This window comes from Ixodes scapularis, unplaced genomic scaffold (genome assembly GCF_016920785.2).
Source record: "Ixodes scapularis isolate PalLabHiFi unplaced genomic scaffold, ASM1692078v2 PGA_scaffold9__187_contigs__length_104089568, whole genome shotgun sequence".
Lineage (NCBI taxonomy): Eukaryota > Metazoa > Arthropoda > Arachnida > Ixodida > Ixodidae > Ixodes > Ixodes scapularis.
Window position 1 is genome coordinate 21,404,136 of NW_024609884.1, and position 18,367 is coordinate 21,422,502.

Below are 18,367 nucleotides of genomic sequence, written 5' to 3' on the forward strand. Positions count from 1 at the left end.
CGGCTTTCAATTGTGACCTCAGATCCCTTCAAACAAAATTGTTCTAGCTGGCTCGGAACAGTTCTTTTGTTTTTGGAAACTTTGCAATGGGCGAGACTGAAGGGACAATGTTATTCTCTTGTTCTAAGCTTTAACATAATTTATATTTTCCTTCGTATTAGAAAATTTCTGTAAATGACAGCGAGTAGCTCTTTGTGTCTTATGCATAAGCTACTATTTTATTGTGTATGTGTAAATGTGGAAGTGCCAACCCCATCGTAAAACAGGCTAGTCTGATGGAGGTACCCCAAGACTGCAAGTGTTCCTTTTCCCCTGAGCATAACAATGTATATTTTTGTGTCGAGGAGGTACCATATAGGCACGAAATGAACTATTGGTACTGTCTCCAGTTACATTCAATGTTTTTTATCTACACTAAACAAATACCAGCAATAATTTAGCACCTACACCTTTTTGCTCCTGCAATTTTGCCTTCAGTGAAGTATATTCAAGATTAGTTCTCCAATAATTTCCTTGCTCGAAACGCTAGGGAAGCAAAAGTCAAGATCTAGGGCTGCATAGAAATATTTGAAACCAAATGAATCTTAACCCATCGCATACTCATTTTTTGTTCAGAAAATCTGCCACAAAATTTTATTCAACATTCAAATTTCCCATGAAAAAAGAAACATTAACTTGGCCTCCAGATGTTGTATGTTGCTGCCATTATTAATTCCCAACCATCTGATGTGTTCATTCAGTACTTTTTCACTGTATGGTACTGTTGTAAAACAACATGAAGGCCGAGTGAATGTTTTCTTTAATTTTTGCACAAAATGTGGATTTTAAACAAGTCATCAGATATGTTTTTTAGTAGTAGGACTCCTGTCACTTTCACATCAAAATTTGTACTTTCTTCATCAGCCAAAGTGAACCTTTACAGTGAGGCCATGTCTCCTCTTCCCGCTTTTGCAGGCGTCAAATTTCTTTCCTGGGACAGTAGAGCCCTCTACCAGTGAATGTTGGAAACAAAGGTGGAGCAATATTCAGGGACTTCAGAGCAATAGTGGCAGCACTTCACCTGCCAAAAAGTGCACAAAACAAGCTCCAAAACCGAAGCACGAACCAGACTTGTGGTCAGCCTTTCTCATTTGTAATGGACGGCACGAGTGACACTCGTGATGAGTAGCCAAGAGGTTAATGCTTGATAATGAAAGCAAAGGCACACTTCATAGCCTTCAACAACATGCAAGGCCCACTTGAAGCACATGCCAAGGCATTTGTTGGCTTTTCCTGTTGTTGCACACTGCCTTTGAATGGGTAGATGTTGATTTGCCTTCATTTTCACATTCATTACTACTAATTTAGCAGTGAACTTGAACAGTTAACTTCAAGCACTGCAATCTTGGCATCATATTCGTATGGCCCAAGCTAGCTCATGCACGAGCGACCCCCAAACAAATGGTAGTCTGGGAACCACCTTGCAACAATGCAAATTGGCAAATGAAAGTGGGTTTGCCCACCTGGTCAAAATTCGTCCTTGCACAGGCACGGTTTTAATGTGGAGAAGTCTCTCTGGGCAGCAGCCAAGAATGGAGACTTGTAGTAGGAACCAAGCTTAAAGGGGCGGTGCAACGATTTTATGATGAAAAGAATTTGCATCTCGTCACTTTTACGTTGTTTATCGTGTCCCAGAGGATAGAGAAAACACTTGCTTCATTAAAAATGTTGCGATTCTGCTGCATAATCGCAAAGCAAAAGTCGAGCTTTTTCCCCCACCTGCAGCCCCAAGTGGCAGCCGAAGGAACTACGGCGGAAAGATTACGTGACCTCGCTCGGCTCTAAGCGGCAGCATAGCGCCCGCTAATGTACGCAGAGAGAGGGAGGGGAAGCGTCCTCTGGGATAGCACACGGGAAGCTACACGGCACTCCGAATGACGTCACTGGGAGTGCGACCAGGTGTGACCCTGAAGACTGGGAGTGAGTTGAGGGGTGCCCGAAATGCCAATCTTTATCTTTTTTTTACGCAACAACTAGGACACGCAGGCGAAATCGGTTTTCTGTTCTTTACTTCAGAAGTGTCAGGGGGCAACTTCCAGATATCTTTGACCGAAGTCCGAAAATCGTTGCACCGCCCCTTTAAAGCAAGATGCACAAGCAAGAGGAATAAAAGTGCACTGCCTTGCTTCCTCCTTTTACATCCCAGAAAGGACAATTTTCCTTTATGCGGGAATTAGCTCCCACACTGAAACCGAGTAGCGTGCCAGAATTATGCCCACCTTTCTGCCATCCTTCCTCTTGTATTAGTCTGTATATGCTTCGCAAAAGTCCCTCATAAGTACCATCCTTTTATTGACTCCAAACGAAAAACATGTGGATCACTGCCTCTTCTTCTTGTGGTTACCGGTGTTTCGCTTGACTTGGTTCGGGTTCCGGGATCCGAGGTGATCTAATCGGACATTGAGGTTGGCTGAACGGCTGTACACGTCGTTCACCTTGAAGGGGGAATTCCTGGAGAGGTAGTCTGGGTCCAAGGCATCCACCTTGCTCAGAGCCATCTTTGACAGGCGGTTCTGGGGCACGGGCTGGTCCTCGCACAAAATGGGGTTCTTTGCATGCTTGCCTCCTTTGGGTGTTGGCAGGGAGAACTGTGGACCACAACAAGAAATGTGCTCGGGTCAGTTACACAACTAAACACAGCAACAGCTGTCCTTTTATTCTCATCTCGAGGTTTAGGTTATGATGCAACCATGATACTAGCTGTTTACAGATTCCATCCTGTGGTTTCCATGGGCACAGAGCTATTTGGAATTCCCAAACAGAGGGCTAATAGTCATGTGTCCACTGCATCTAATCATGGAGCCGCCAGATGAGACAAGGCAGCTGCTGCTCTTGCACGTTTGCGAGAGAAAGGCACACCACCCTGAGGCTCTTCTGTACTTAATTTACCCTTAAAGGGGTAGTGCAACGATTTTAGTGTTGAAAGAATTGGCAATTTCTATTTTTTATATTGTTTATCCAAGCAGAAGTGACCAAAAATGTGTCACCTTGCTCCAAAAATGTGCTATTCCAGTGCGTAATCGCAAAGAAGAAAACGAAATATTTGCCGATCTGCAGCGGCTTGTGGTGGTTAACGGAACTGATGTGCGACGTACCCTGGGGGATACGCGGAAATGAACAAAACCTGTCCCTCTCCGCTGCTACACTCGCCGTCGTTCCCATGGCGTACAGTCTTTTGTGTCGATCGCTCGCCGTGATCTTCGACGATGCTAATCCTTTAAAAGTCGATAATCACAAAGGAGGTGGCTGGAGTCTCTGAAGAGAGAACCCAAGGGGAAACCACGTGATCCCCCAGAGTATGTCGCTCGAAAGGCGACGTGGAGAGTTGAGAGGCACTTTGGCCTTCGATTTGTTTCATTTTTAACATAAAAACTAGCGCTTGCAAGAAAATATGGTTTTCTGTTCTTCGTTTCATGGGTGACAGATTAATTTCTGCAGTTAATTTAGCAAACTGAAAATCGTTGCACCGCCCCTTTAAGCTTACGGGCAGTGGAGGCTACAGCACAAAATTGTGGCTTTTTCACCAGAATGAGCACACTCACTAGAAAGGTTTGTCACAAGGTAAGGACAGTAGACTACCTCACGCTTGAAGCCTTTGTTGCCTTATCGGCTTAAATGTGAAGAGAGTATACGTGTGCCATTACAAGAGGGACGTCAGCACTGCAACAACCTCCAGAATTTCTATTGTCTTATTTGACTCAAATTTGTTTTGTCTTAAAAACATTGTTTAGGACTGCAACTTCACAGCAGATTTGTCGCAAATGATGTTCTAAGAACCATAGTTGAGCAATCACCTAGTGTAATATCTTCAGTTCTCTCACCAGTGTATTTCATGTATATCTATACCTAAAACAGCTATCAACAGATTCGGGTAGTAAATTATTCTAATATTTTATGTCATACCCGGGTACCACGAATGTTGATTGGTTTCTTGTAGTTGATGAAGAGTCTGGTAGTTCCATCTTCATCCACTGAAACTGACACCCTTTTTAGGGTCTTGTTGCCACAGCCAGGACAAAACTGCTTTGTCATGATCTTTGTAGTACTGCAAAGTTCCCAACAGTTGGTAAGTGCATTGTGCCATTCAGAGCAATGACAGTATGTGCTGTGGCAGTTGCACTTACGTAAAACAGGCATGACATCTCAAAATGAATGTTCGGGCATGCTTGATCATCATCCCATCCACAGACACTGCCTTGAGTCCCATTTGAATTAGCATGTTCTGGAAAGAAAGCAAAAAGTGGTGAACCGAAATAGAGGTCACATGCAGGCTAGTGCCTCAGCCCCTTTGTCCCATGCATCATCTACAGGGCATATGTTATGTACAGCTGAACAATTACGATTACTCTGTAGGAGAAGAGTTTTCACATTAACTGGGAGGTTCTAACTTGGAATAATGTTCCTAAGTTTGTTATTTTGTGCAGACATTTGTGAGATTCTTACCACTTTCAAGGCTATTGCCAGTCTGGTCTGCACAGAAAGTTAAGTCAACTCTGTTTCAAATCGATTTATATTCCATGCAACCGTTTACAAAAAAAAAAAAGTAACAGCTTAGTGTACAATGAAAACTGTCCACCAGTGCAAGCTTGCAACTTCAGCAAGCAAGAGAAGCAAGCAAGATCGGTCTACTGAAGTCTGCTGCAGATGCTCAGAATTGTTTTACTACGAGCGGTGTCTATGTTATATCAATACACACATCTATACAGAATTGCAAATCCGGCTTCAGGGTGCTGCCATCTTCCTCAGTTAGGATGCGCTTGGGCACGGCCATAATCCGATTGCAACGCTTTAGCAAGGCTTTCTAATCTGACGTGTTCAAGCGCACCCAACTGAGCAAGATGGCGGCACCCCAAGGCCGGACTTGGAAACGTGTATACAGCATACTAGGAATAACATAAAAGTGAATAGTATACACAATTTTCAGTATGTTTTTTCCTCTTTTTGCCTTTTTTGTCTGGTACACCAAAATGTTTGGCATACTTCAATTGGTGCCCACAGCAAAATTACAATGCAGCTTGGGCACAGCCACAAATACCGTAGTATATAAGATACATTCTTGACAAACTTTTAAATCAAAGGTCAAGCGTAATGCATTTGAATTGGAGGAGGGGGGAGAGAGCAAGGATATATTCTACAATAGTATTAAAAACCAGGAACCCTAATCTAAGTTATAAGACAAGGCAGTTGTGACTCAAATGTCATAGTGCAGATGCACATGCCAATAATGAGGAGTCCATTTCCAGATCTGAACCTACCATACCTCCATTGCAGCAGTTATAACTAGCAATGAGGACTCTCCAAGTATTTCCATGCCATATTACAACTGTTCGCTTTCAGTGAGAGCAATGTCAATAGAACAATATCACCAGCCAGTTTGGCTACGCCACCGCTGCCGCAATTCATAGAAGGAACTTTAGTCTTTCTGCATGTGCTCCAACCTCGCTGGCGCTCTCTATGTGTAGAGCACAAGACGGCACGAGCTGTTTCGGGCACTGCCGCCTGCCTCTTGTGAACTAAAGTTATGGCAGCTTCACACATGCGCCGAACACTGGGTGAGATCTGTCTACTGAAGCTGCTTGGACAACCTAATATTTATCAATTTCCTTGTGCAAACATGTATTGCCCCCCCCCCCCCCCCCCCAAAAAAAAAGCAGACTGATCAATATGTTATGAACGTCAAGTGCTTATTCTAAGCGTTACTTTGCTAACTGGAACATCATTTCATGATTGTGTCAAGAGGTTAAGATCAGGCAATTTTCAAAGCTTTTTCATCAGAATGATTACACTACCTGCACTGCAAAGTCAGTGGAAATGCAGGCCACGGGCATAATTCCATCTTCCACAGTCAGAGCACCCATCTGTCGTTTTATCTCTGTGATATTGGATGGCGTTATCCATGTTTCCTCCTCTTCGGATTCTTCGTTCTCGCTGCTTTCATTCGTGCACGACTCATCCTTTTCCTGCTGGTCGCTCTTAATACGGGAGTCTCCTGAACCCTCTTGCACACGTTCGTTATGGACTTGTTCGACTTCTAGCACCTGTAGAAGGAAGCAGTGCTGGCAACGTTAGTAGAATGTCCGAAGGAGCAAAATAAAAACAAAGGGCCTCACATTATTTGCAGGACCAAAGAAACCGGGGGAGGCTGTAGCACCCTTCAATGCATCGTGCGGCAACACCTGATTTGAACGTGAAGGGCAGATTGGCGCAAACATTTTAGCTACTATATTTCAAAACTAACCTGAGTTGACTTGGGCTTCTGGCAGAGGTGCTCTGTTCCGATAAACTCCTTCTCTAACAGGTAGGTGAGGGCGAGAACCTTGATGTCAACCGCTGAGAGACTTGGGTAATCTCCCGTTTGCTTCGAGAAATCTGTAACTAAAGGAAGGAAAGGCGATGCCCTCCACTGCACACGCACACGCACACAAATGGAATTCAAACTGTGGCGTACCGATCTTAATAATTTCTGGAGGTGGCACTCTGTACTGAATTTCATACGGCAATACTTGAAGCCTCTGCTTCGTAGCATTGTCCTTTATTTCACTGATCACTTCTGGGAGGGTGTAGATTCTTCGTCCAACTTCCTGCGAAGCAAATCCACAGGTGCACTGTCATTAGCTCCCGACACAGTAAGCCGCCGTAGGCGGCGAACGTCGGCAAGAAATACATCTCTTAAGTAGATTCTCATGCTGTGAATGCAACTGTCTTACATGGAGCGCTGTGTTCTTTATAAATCCACCGGCATCGACAACCAAATGCTCAACGCTGGCTTTCGACGACAACGTGACAGGATCCATCTTGTTTCATAAAAAACCGCAAAGAACCGTTCGCAACGTGATTCTTCGGGATGTTTTCCTCGAACAGGAAGTGAGGAGCGAGGAAGTTCGTAAGGGAGTCACGTGGTCATGTGAGCACAAATGGTGGAGCCTTATCGCCCGAAGGGAGTAGCGGAGTGATGTGAGCATTTATCGCTAATTTATTGGTCATCCAGATTCGTTAATTTAGGTTGCGTCTTCCACTTGAAGCGTTTCCCAAGGTACGGAACTATTTGCCTCGGTTCAGAGGTACTCGTTCTAGGGTTTGTTATATGAAAACGCATCGGTTCCGCGTAACCCAAGGTTAGACCTGCGGCATTTTATTTTGATGAATTTGAATAACGTAATCGCCTTTTAACATCTACAGTACTACGTGTATCATCTCCGGTATTGCCTGCCTCGTACAATTATTCCGGGCAAATGTAACGAATTGTAAAACACGCATATCCTTCCCGAGTAATTCTCGGGTCTCGTCGTCTAAACGAACGGCTTCCCAAGTCTGGGCGGCGACATAGTTTCCTCTTGAATCGCGAGCTATTAATCCAAGACTAGTGTTTGGAAACGGGACGGTCGGTTTTCATCGTAAGCACCTCTTTCTAGCATCAGTAACCGTATGTTGTTTTAAACGGTGCTATACCGAATTCCCATTAGGCCTAGATTCCGAGACGAGCTTATTCAGCTTCGCAAGCGACATTTGTTTATTGATTCTGTTAAAAGAGAAAAACAAAAGAGAGTAGCCGAATTCGCAACTTTTGATACTGAAATGTCTGGCAGTGTAAACAAGCATGAGGATGTTTGCTGGTCTGTGCTGTGTTCTAAGGGGCGTCGCTGCCGTGTAGCGCAATACCGTCTGACTAGCAGCTGACCCGTGCAAAGGAGGCCTCTGTTGAAGCCCTCGCGCGAGATTAGTTGTGCCGCGATACATTACATAAGCTTGCGAAGTCTGCAATGTCTCCACACCTTTGCATCGCGCTCATCTGATTTCTCATAGCAACCGCAGCGTGCCGTCGTCAACCCTGTTTTTATTTTGCTCCGTGACTAGTGAATCGGGAAGAGTTTCCTGCAATCGTCCAACGCTGGGATTCACAGAACTCATTGCGATTGTCGACTTGTTTTCGCGTACGCCTGTCCGGGGCGGCTGAATCTAAAGTGCGTACGCACAGTGCTTTTTGACTGTCGATCGTACCTTGTCGGCGTCCGCGGGTCTCGTGCCTGCACACGAAAACAAGACTAAAAAAAAAAATAACAGCTGTGGTTAGGTGTACGTGGATAGATGCATCCATACACATGTGGGGTTACTCTTTTTTTCAATCACAGCCTTTCCTGTCGAGGGTATACACCCTTAGGTGGCCGTTTTATAGACTTGTGCGTAATGTTCATTCAGTTTTGGGTGGCTGTATAGGTTCAGGGTTTTTGTTGCATGATTTTCACCTACTGGTGCCAGTGACTGCTGACAGGCTTTCCAAACACTGTGGTGTCTGTTCTTCCTCTGTCCTTGTCTTAAAGCATAATCATGCTTTCTCACGTACAATACCGACTCGCCCAACAATCAGCACTTTCCAAACACCCAGTCACTTGTCTTTTCTGTTATTTTTTTTTTAATACAATATCAAAGAAAGAAACATTTCAATCTTTCTACTGATCAGACTAGTCTACAGACTAGTGCATTGTCTCTGTGATCTGTAGACATACTGACTTCTGTAGATCGGTACTGATTTTTTGCGATAACAAAAATATTTTATATGAGGATGATATGCTAGGACATTGCTTTTTTTTATTTTTTATTTTTTTTTAATGCATGAAAATGGGAATGTTTCGTCAGGAGCACATTTCAAGGAGGCTTATGAAGGTAATTGAGAAAATAGGCTGCTGTACAAACTGTACTATACTGGACTTTGTTAGCTGTAGCAGTAGCGCTCTTGGTTGCTTGGTGTCACTAGCAGGCACTCCACAAAATGCTGCGTAACATTGTTCAGCAAAAATCACTTCCACCATCAAGTTGAGTATTCTGCAAGATACATTACATGATAGCCATTAGCAATAAATTACCGAAAAGGTGACTAAATAGTAAAAATAAAAGTAAAAAAAAATGTTAACTGAATGTATGCTGAGTAAAAAAATAAGAGTTTTCGCACCCTATCCACTCGCATGGTGTTTTCTAGAGCACCTTCCATGTGGCATCAATAGTATGGAGAACCTGCTGTTAGTGTGTTATTTGTAAGTCCAGCATGGTACCAGAATTCTCCAAATGACCTGTCTTTGGCATGCTCGATGTCAAAATAATTTCTTCAAAAAGCTGTTCCTTTTGGTAAGCTTTGGCATTTTGTCAAATTTGGTTCCTCATGTCCATGTTCTGCTGCTCTTGTTGTGTTTTATGCTCAGCTTGAGATTTCCATTGCGCAACTGATTCTATCAGGGTTGAAGTAGTCTCTATGCATGCCATCCACTATGAATTTTATTAATGGAATCTGCTGCTTGAAATTGAATGTATGATCAATAGCATCACTCACGGTATTCTGTGCATGAGGTACAGCCTTATACGCAAAATTCTTGGTGCAGCATGGCCCGTGTTGCATTTTGCGCCATTAAACACTTTATCATCATCATCATACACAGAATTGCACTTGGTGCAAAGGATCAAGGGATGCCCTAACAGGAAAGGCTGCGGACACTCCATTCAGTTTTTATTTTTTTTATTTCCTGCATGAACAGACTGCCAGGGATATGCCATGAACTGTATTTTGCATGTTTGTGAGACTTCTTGGTGGAGGCAGGGAACCCCAGGTTTATGCATCTATTTGAACTATAATACTGCTTTTGTGTCGAGCCTGTCGCAGTAGTACTCGAAAAATCTTATCATTGCTTTATTTAATATTCAACTTGCTCATATGGCTTGACAAGCTGCATCAGTACTGCTCCATGCACCTTTCATGGGTGATGTACTTGTTATTGTCAAATATTTTCAAGCTCTCAGTCCAAAATTTTCATTGGTATAATTTGGTTTTGTAGGTACTGTTGGCAGTCGTTTTCTTTCTGCAAATGCCTGCATTGTTAGGTGACACCTTAGAGCTGTGTTAAAAATCTTTGCAGGTGTCTGGTGGCAAAGACCAAAGCAGCGCCTAGGGTTCGGTCCCATGGAGCAGCTGCAGCAATCCCATGCAAGGCTTTTCATGTGCTCAACTTGTTCCAAACGGTTCCAGCTAATTAGGATCTGCCTCTTGGCAGCGGGGTCTACTTTAAAAAGATCTCTCACCTAAATTACTTTCAATTTCACTATCTGCACGTTGAACAAAGTATAATTTTTGGGATCTGTCAGCGGTGCTGGCTTTGTTTCAAGCAGTTTAGTAACATGATGAAACGCATGAGTGGCACATATGTTTCAGCTCAAGCTTGGTCGTAAAGCAGTCTCAAATGTTACATTTCTCTGGTAGCTCACTGAGACTAGTATACCAATGCCTATTGGGAAGGAGATCCAACGTCGCACCCCTAGTGGCTAAATTGAGAACTACATCGATGGGCACAACAACAACATAGTTAATTTGTTTGTGTTTTGACACAGCGCTCGCCCCATGTAGCCGAACGTTGCATCAGCGTTCGGCTGGGGCTCGTGCTCAATCCGTGGAGCTGAACGCTGATGCAGCAAAAATTTGGCCAGGAGTTGTGCCCAATCTTTGCCCCACGCTCAATCGAGAAAGATGAAGTAAAGAATCCAGTGCACGTGCCTGTGTTGCTAAACACAGAACTCTGGAAAAAAAACAAGCTGGACGTAGCGTCCCCATAGTTTGATCTCCTCACCAATAGATGATGTTCAGCTCTCTGTGACTCATTGTTTCTCTAATGTGAAAATCCAGGTTTGCCAGACTTTTGCCTGCGCTTCATCAGGCTCATTTTTTGTTCACCTGTATTTGTATTGTGACTTTTGTTATTTCACCTGCTGGATCTGCCAGCCTTACATTTCTAAACAGGAAATGGGATATAGTGCCCAGAGAAAAGGCTTGTATCCATAGCTTTAGTACTCATGTGTTAGCGTCTGAAATGCATTTAGCATGAGGACCATTGTTTGGGTTGTTGCACTAAATTTTACAATATTCTGAACGAACGGAGACTACACAAGTGTTGACATGGTCTTTCAGCTACTTATGCTTTGTTCTTTAAAAATTGCTTATATGTCCATAGTGATGTCCTAATGATTTACTCCGAGTTTTTTTTTTTTTTTTTTTTTTTTTTGTCCTTGAATTTATTGTTTGGAAGGTCTGTTAGGTGGTAAGCACCTGTGACTCATCTTGATTACCTTTCTGTTTCGTCTAATCAGTCTGTAGGTCAGTATGAAGTACTATCCTGGAGTTCTATCCATGCCATGACATTGCCACTTTGGTGACCTGTCTCAGGTGGGTTGTTTAACTGTTAAGTGGCAGACTAAAACTCTTCTAACATAACCTCAGGTGCGTGGAGTCGTGTAACTAGCATTTGCAGATACTCTTTCACACTGGTGCAGCACTTATTGTGCTCTGGCTTTTGGGTGACTTGTTCTATCTCAAGCATCCTCTTGTCCTGTGTACCAGCTAGGCTTATCTGTTCATTTTGTGCAACCCGAAAACTTTCCTGGCCTGTTTGGCTCTTATCTGTTCCTATCTTGGTTGTGATATTTGGACCTGGAAGCTTGTGCCTAGTTATCTGGACCAGGGGGTATTAAGAGATAGGACCTATGCTGCTAATGTCTGGAATGGGAAATGTGGAGTCTAGTGGCATTCGGCTCATAGGAAACGGGACATTTCTGCTTGTCAGGCCATGAAAACATTCTATAGCTGTTTGATTGACCTCTTTTTAAAAGCTTGCAAAAATAAAAGCATCTGTTTTTGTTTCTATTCATCATGCATTTGAATGTGTGTACTAATTTTTTTTGCACTTGTTTGCCAGGGGTGACAGAAAAATGGCTGAAGCAACTTCCAGTGGTTCACTCTTTGAGCTCAACGTAACTGGTACTCTATTCCTTCAATTTTTCATACGCAGTGTGCATGAAGGCTTGGCTTGTGGGCAATGTCAGATTCTTTTCTCCTTTATTTGCAGTGGTGTCAGCCAAGCTGAACTCCACAGGAATACTTTTCAAGCCAGACCCTTATGTCGAGTTGAGCGTTGATGGGGGTGTCCCTGTAAAAACAGAATACAGCAAGAGCACATGTAACCCGAAATGGGATGAGCAGTTCCCTGTGTAAGTCTCTTCCTATCAAGTTGAATGTGTTTTTTTGTACAGGTATTGAATTGTGGGTGACTTGGGTCTTTAGTGCAGCTGCACTTGTAATTTTCTTGATTCTCCATGCTCATAGTTCTCTAAATGTCAAAACTGACCAAAGTAAAGTCTAGTGTTTGTTTGGAGACTGTTTGCAGCATGCTTGCTGCCAGAGCACAAGTTTTGAGAAAGGGCCATCATTTTCAGACTTGTGACTCCCTACTCAAAGCTCCACTTCCGAGTCTTCAATCACAATTCTCTGATGAAAGATGCACTACTTGGCGAGGGATGCCTTCAACTTTACCAAGTTCTTGAAAAAGCTGAGGGAAAGTGTAAGCATTTTTTCTGTTCTTGAAACTACTTTTTAGGATGAACTTTGTGTAGTGGCAGCCTCTATCATCTGAATCAAGAATTTTCAAACTAGGTCCCTAGGATCTAGGGGGGGTGGTTTCCCATAGTAGCTTCAGTGGAAGTTTCTTGTATAAATTGTTTCAATACCCCTTGCTTCTTTGTAAAGTGTTACTCAAGCATAGCTTACTGACTTGTGCATTGATGCATTTTGTTAGGTAAAATTATCTTACCATTCACCGGTGTATATAGTGTGATTAATTGAATCTTTAATCAATGTAGCAAAGTTTTCGTAAATTTCTAAAATGTTGACAAAATCCCAACTAAGGAATTCCTTGGCTCTCCTTCAGAGTAGTTAGGGGCTCCTTGAGACTGGGAGGTTTAAATATCTACAGTATAATGAGCCTGCACATGGCACTGCAGCATGCTGCTATTACTTCAAAAACATGGTGCAGCGCAGGCTTTGGACTCATGGTAGGCATTTTCCCATGATGATACATTTCTACTTTTGTCTGGGGAGGCTGACTTAGAGGAAGTCAGCAAAAGCGAAAGCGTGGAGTGTGAGATTTCTTCAATTTGAGTTGCACTTGGATTGAACTTTTTTTTTTTTTTTTTTCCCTTTGTTTAGTGCAGTGCAAGTTTTAATTAATTGCAGGTGCTTCCATTTAATATCTGCTAGTTTTGAAACACTGCCTTGTAAGCAGGAAGTGATAGCACTCTTGTGGAAATGTTTGATGCCATCCATTGCAGTGGACAAGGTGCCACAGCCATTGGAGCTAAGCTGTGGGAGCAAGCCCGGTCGTAGCTACAGTTATTTGCTCACCATTCTGGATGGAATGCACGTGGATCTTGGCTGGTACCCACCCAGGGAGGGGGCTGCTGTGGCTCTTACAAGGAGAGAAGGTGGGATGTCTTTTGAATTTTTACGTCCTCTGTGTTTTTTTGTGGCAGAGGTATTCATAGTGCCTCCCGATATTATACAACATTCACTCTGTTAATGAAACAAAGTTATTGCCTTTTGAGAACTGCATCGTACACGAACCCATTCATAAAAGTGAATGAGCCTGGCTCTTCAGAGGTATGTGCTTGCGAGCAAGGGCTCACACCTTTTTGAAGTGCTTTCGTTGCTCAAGCAGTGAAGCAATGGGTCCGTCTTTCAGGGATATGCCAGCTCGTCCTTCCAGCTCTTGTGGATTGCTAGCCAGTGGATGAAAGGAGCAGGCTGGTTTCGATAGTGATAAAGTTGGATATCTGTGCTGTGACCTGGTCTCGGAGTAAAGAAACAGGCATTCATATTGTGAAATGCTCTTTTTTTACCAAATGGCAGGTTCTTACATGTCTGTGTACAAAGAAGGTAGAAATTTAGTTCTTGCAGTTGCACTCGGCATTTGCTGCTGTGCCTTGCATGTAAAATGAAGTGGCCATCATTCTAACAAAAGATACCTTTGAACCAGGTAAAGCATAAAATTTATCTTAGTCTTTGGGCTACTGCATTACATGTAATAGACAATACTAAGTACTGCTGCTCTTGGCCTCAAACACGAGTGCTGGATGTGTGGGTATCATGGCAAGACATTTTGCACACAGTGTGCCTGCAACGCTAGCCCAGATGTGTACAGCTAATTTAGACATGGAACTACTGACTAATACCAGTTAAGAGGCAGAAATTAGTCTCGGCGATAGTATCAGTTGAAAATAAAGGGATCAGGTTGTCTGATCTGAGCCTCCATGTAACTAGGCCTTGTCACACAGATTTAACATAACATTTTCAAACTTGGTTGTTCAGACTGAATTTTGCTATGTCTTGATGACTTATTAATAATATTGGTTATTAGACTTATTTTGGCTCATGAGAACCACAAAACTGCTTTCTATTAGTTAAAACCAGACTCCTACACATGTCAACAAGTGCTTGTCTTGTTTGTGCTATAATCAACTGCTTGCATAGTAGTTTTGTGTTCCTAGGACTCATCTCATTTGACTCGAGTTCTCCTGAAAGCCTATAGGGAATGTGCTTACCTAACTAAACCCTTTGCAAATAAGGAAACTCTGGTGGCGCAACAGAAACCTGGATTTCCGTCATATCAAGCACGTTTGAACTGACGGTGGACATTGGGTGCGTCACTACACATGGAATAAACTTTGTAGAGGAAGTTGCGTTCCTAATCGCTTCCTTGGACACTTGATGAATGTGTTCTCAATTGCTGCTCACAAATATATATTCCCATTAAAAGCTAAACCCTTACTGGGCAGAATTAAGGTTTGTTTCCCTTTCGAAACATGCTCTATTCGGGCTGCGCTTCGTGAAATCGGTCAACAGGTGTCACATTTTGTTCTACAGCTCTGCAACGCCGTTACGTTTTGGATGGAACCCCCGGCGACAGCACTGTTCTAACATACTTCTCTGTGGCCGCAGCACCCAAGAGCTCATCATCGGGATCGATCCACCAGCAACACAATGGCTCGGTGTCTGCCCACTTGAGCGGGAGCTCGGCTGACCTGGGGAACCGGCAATGGGGCACCCCGTCTGGTGCCAGGGTCAGGGTGCGCAAGAACCAGGCGGGCTCTGTCGGGGAGGTCCCTGTGAGCCCCGCCACAGCGGTGCCCACATGCTCCTCGAGCGGGGAAGGGAACGGCCCTGCCTCCCCAGAGCACTCGCTGCACCAGGGCAACTCGCACGGTGCACCCGGAGCGGGGCCCAGGCTGGAGGGGGCTCCGCAGGCAGTGGGCCACCCCGTCGGACCCACGGTACAGGCCGCGGCGGCGTCAGCTGAGCCAGGGCCACCCTTGCTCGGTAGGTTGCTCGTTTTGGTCTAATCGCTGGTCTTTGGAAGGGACACTAAAGGCATTGCCCTCTGCTCTTCTTTCTTTAACTTTTTTTGCTACATAATTTTGTTTTTTTATTTTTTATTATGAGATGCATTTTTATTTTATTTTCCGGTTGTTTTTCGGGGTGAGATGGGGAAAAAAGAGATGTGACATCACACGATGTACAACTTGCATCAGTGTTCGCTGGGAAACCTGTGTTGTGTGCTACGATTGGTAAATTGATCTTTGAAATTTGCTTCAGTGTGTCTTTGAATGGTCTTCGAAGTTTGTTTCGTAGGCATTTCAAGAACTGGGGGGCAGCCTGGGGGGCAAGTTGGGATGTGACTGAAACATAAAATTTATACTTACTTGATTTTTGAGAGGGGACACTGCCCAGAAAGAAAATATTTCTGCAAAAAAAGTTGATATTGAACACCATCTAGAGAGTATTCCCAAAAAGTTTAATTAGTTTACACTGCAAAGTTAATTTTTTATAAATTATTTTCTGCACACCAAAGCTAAAGAAAAGGTAGGGTTTGGAGCACTTTGAACACATTTTTCTCTGTTCTACTTTTTCATATAAATTCCCTTTTAGTCATTCTATCGTTTGATAATGGTAAAACGGGGAAGGCTTATTCTTCCCTTTTCCTGACTGAAATTTAATAAGAAATGTGGCTATGGAATGCTTTTTGTCGCTTTATGGATGTCTTTTATAAAAAATGTTGACATTTTGTCGAAGACACAGAAGACCAAAAAGTTGACCAATTTTGTAGAAAAGAAAATTTATAGAAATCAATGACTTTTTAGAAAAAATGTTTTATAGCCGCACCCTCTAGGCATTCGATACATATCTAGCAAATAAAAATCTTGAATATGGTGATAGTTTTCCAATGATAGATTAACTAAACAATGGGGGCGTGTTGCTGATAGAAGCTGCTCTAATTTCCTTCTCATTTAACTAACAGACCTGAAATTTTGTTATACACCCTCTAGCATAACCACAGCCTACCCTGTAAATTTCATTAATTTTAAGACAAGGGTTCAAAAGTTGACCCTCCTAGGAAAAAGATTGCCTTGGTAATTCAGTTGCTTTTTAAAGCAAATGAGCATCAGGACTACCTTTTTTCACGAGAAGTGCTTTTTCCTCTGGACCTGATGAGGTCCTGCAGGCTTCGTAGCTTGCAGGTTACATTGAGGCAAAGCATAGATAATTCCCCCTTTGGGCCTTGGAAATGTGAATTTCACTTATACCGCAATTCGCATTGCCAAGGGGCTGGTCTTTGGAGCTAGTCGGCATTCGTGTGGTGGCCTCAACTAAAAGTGTGCTGCTTTGTAGCTCTTTTGGCAGCGTGTGCGAACTACAGGCGGCGCTTCTCTAGCTATCATCATCATCGTTTGTGACATCAAGGATAGGACAAGACCGCACAGATCTTGGATCCCTCGGCTCGTCAGCTCACTTCATGCGCTGTTTGGGTAACTCACGACAAAGCCCGTTTCACGCTAGCCTGTTTCATGCATTGTGTTTATTTGGTGAAGGGATATTTGTGATAAGACATTTTACTAAAGCTCGAAAACATGGCACGCATAGTCATGCTAACAAACACTTTAGGCGCTGAGATGTCGGAAGCCCTGGATATTGGTGTGCACTGTTCTCGTTGGCTGTTCTCTTCCTCAGTATAAAAAGCTGGATAATGAAAATTGAATATCCAGCGCTTTACCCGACTGCATCTACCCTGCGAATGGGTGTAATTTTTTTTATTGTGATTCGGACAAAATAAAACTGAGAAAGGAATGTCTCATCAAATTGAAAATAGTAAAACGAAATTCGACTCGCGTATGTTGTGAACACTTCATTGGAAGTGACTCCGTGTATCCTGTTGGTTCCATGGTGTTCTGTGAGTGCTGGTCTTTTATTAGTTTCAAGTTGATTCCTTTTTTTAATTTTGTACACCAGTAAACATACATTTCCTCATAATAACTGCCAGGAAGAAGCAGTGGCTGGCTTCCGGAGTCGTTTCAACTTGTAAATTCCTGCTTATTCGCCTGGTCGACTCGAAACATGTAAAGCCCCCTTGCGATCGAAGTTCGTTAAATCTAGTAAGTCGGTGACACTTCAGCGTCCCAAAAGAGGAGGTATACACCGGCTATGAATTACTATGGTTTGTATGTTTCATTTGGCAGACCCAAAGTATTGTGCATGAAGTGTGATGAGCTTCTCAACGAACTACAGGGTGAAACAAGGAGACGCCAGGCTCTTTAAATCGATCGGAAAATTCGGTTTCTTAACCTATCGCTCTACGACTTTGTGCAGCGTTGCCCACAGATGGTGCATTTTTTTGTAAAATTTGCAAAGAGCGAACTTAGCTGAGGAAAAAGTAAAGAAAGAAAAAGGCTTAGCTCCTATGGAAACGCAGCGAAGCCACCGGTCTGCAAACAACACGGCGCCATTTCGCACGGGAGACAAGAGATGGCGCAACAAACGCCGCCAACGAACGAGCAGACGACGCCGAGAGCCGGCCCTTTTGCAGACAAGGAACTGCAGTTCCTTGCTGTTACCGCGCCTGTCTTTTTTGTTTCTGCGACTGTCGCCGCCTGCGGAACGCGCGCCGCTTTTGAGTCTAAAAGATTGTCTGCTAAAAAGGCCTGCTCTCGGCGCTGTATGCTCGTTCGTTGGCGGCGTTTGTTGCGCCATCTCTTGTCTCCCGTGCGAAACGGCGCCGTGTTGTTTGCAGACCGGTGGCGTCGCTGCGTTTCCATAGGAGCTAAGCCTTTTTCTTTCTTCACTTTTTCCTCAGGTAAGTTTGCTCTTTGCGAATTTTACAAAAAAAAATGCACCATCTGTGGGCAACGCTGCACAAAGTCGTAGCGCGATAGGTTAAGAAACCGAATTTTCCGGTCGATTTAAAGAGCCTGGCGTCTCCTTGTTTCACCCTGTAGTTGAAGTTTGTAAACATTTTAAATTGTAATGAACAAATTAATCAATTGCCTGAATTTGCCGGGCCATAGCCGACACTTCATAAAGTTGAGAAAATTTCTGCTTTTCTTTCGAGCAAAAGTCACAGTGTGACAAACTTCTTTGCCACATATTCAATGTTGGAGGAGCTAAGCGTCAGTTGCTGACGAACATTTGCTC

General features: G+C 43.5%; 2 protein-coding genes across 8 annotated transcripts in view; one reads left to right on the forward strand and one right to left on the reverse strand.

The window, feature by feature from the left end:
* Window positions 1–2,314: 2,314 nt before the first annotated feature.
* Window positions 2,315–6,898, reverse strand: LOC8039106 (RNA-binding protein NOB1). Its single transcript, XM_002413135.4, has 8 exons — window positions 6,747–6,898; window positions 6,488–6,620; window positions 6,278–6,414; window positions 6,150–6,215; window positions 5,829–6,077; window positions 4,164–4,261; window positions 3,943–4,084; window positions 2,315–2,627 (listed from the first exon to the last, which is right to left on the reverse strand). Exons 1-8 carry the CDS (start codon window positions 6,831–6,833, stop codon window positions 2,358–2,360), a joined length of 1,182 nt encoding a protein of 393 aa, XP_002413180.2. The 5' UTR covers window positions 6,834–6,898; the 3' UTR covers window positions 2,315–2,357.
* Window positions 6,895–18,367, forward strand: part of LOC115310662 (NEDD4-like E3 ubiquitin-protein ligase WWP1) — a 32,414-nt gene continuing 20,941 nt past the window's right edge. Inside the window, exons 1-8 of one of the 7 annotated variants that reach the window (XM_040499848.1) lie at window positions 6,895–7,072; window positions 9,942–10,009; window positions 11,164–11,239; window positions 11,769–11,830; window positions 11,919–12,060; window positions 12,286–12,410; window positions 13,177–13,329; window positions 14,843–15,220. In XM_040499848.1, the coding sequence (XP_040355782.1) occupies window positions 11,782–11,830; window positions 11,919–12,060; window positions 12,286–12,410; window positions 13,177–13,329; window positions 14,843–15,220 (847 nt within the window). In that variant the 5' untranslated portion in view covers window positions 6,895–7,072; window positions 9,942–10,009; window positions 11,164–11,239; window positions 11,769–11,781. Of the gene's footprint in view, window positions 7,073–9,941; window positions 11,240–11,768; window positions 11,831–11,918; window positions 12,061–12,285; window positions 12,411–13,176; window positions 13,330–14,842; window positions 15,221–18,367 lie in introns of all 7 variants that reach the window. The other 6 variants (XM_040499852.2, XM_029969120.3, XM_029969121.4 and 3 more) reach the window with 6 other exon arrangements.

Excerpts from the sequence above, each read along its gene's own strand:
- LOC8039106 (XM_002413135.4), bottom strand. The coding sequence starts at position 6,833 with ATGGATCCTGTCACGTTGTCGTCGAAAGCCAGCGTTGAGCATTTGGTT. Across the intron at positions 6,415-6,487 it reads TCCAGAAATTATTAAGATCG|TTACAGATTTCTCGAAGCAA; the intron begins GTACGCCACAGT and ends TCCTTCCTTTAG. Across the intron at positions 4,262-5,828 it reads CCACTGACTTTGCAGTGCAG|AACATGCTAATTCAAATGGG; the intron begins GTAGTGTAATCA and ends CTTTCTTTCCAG.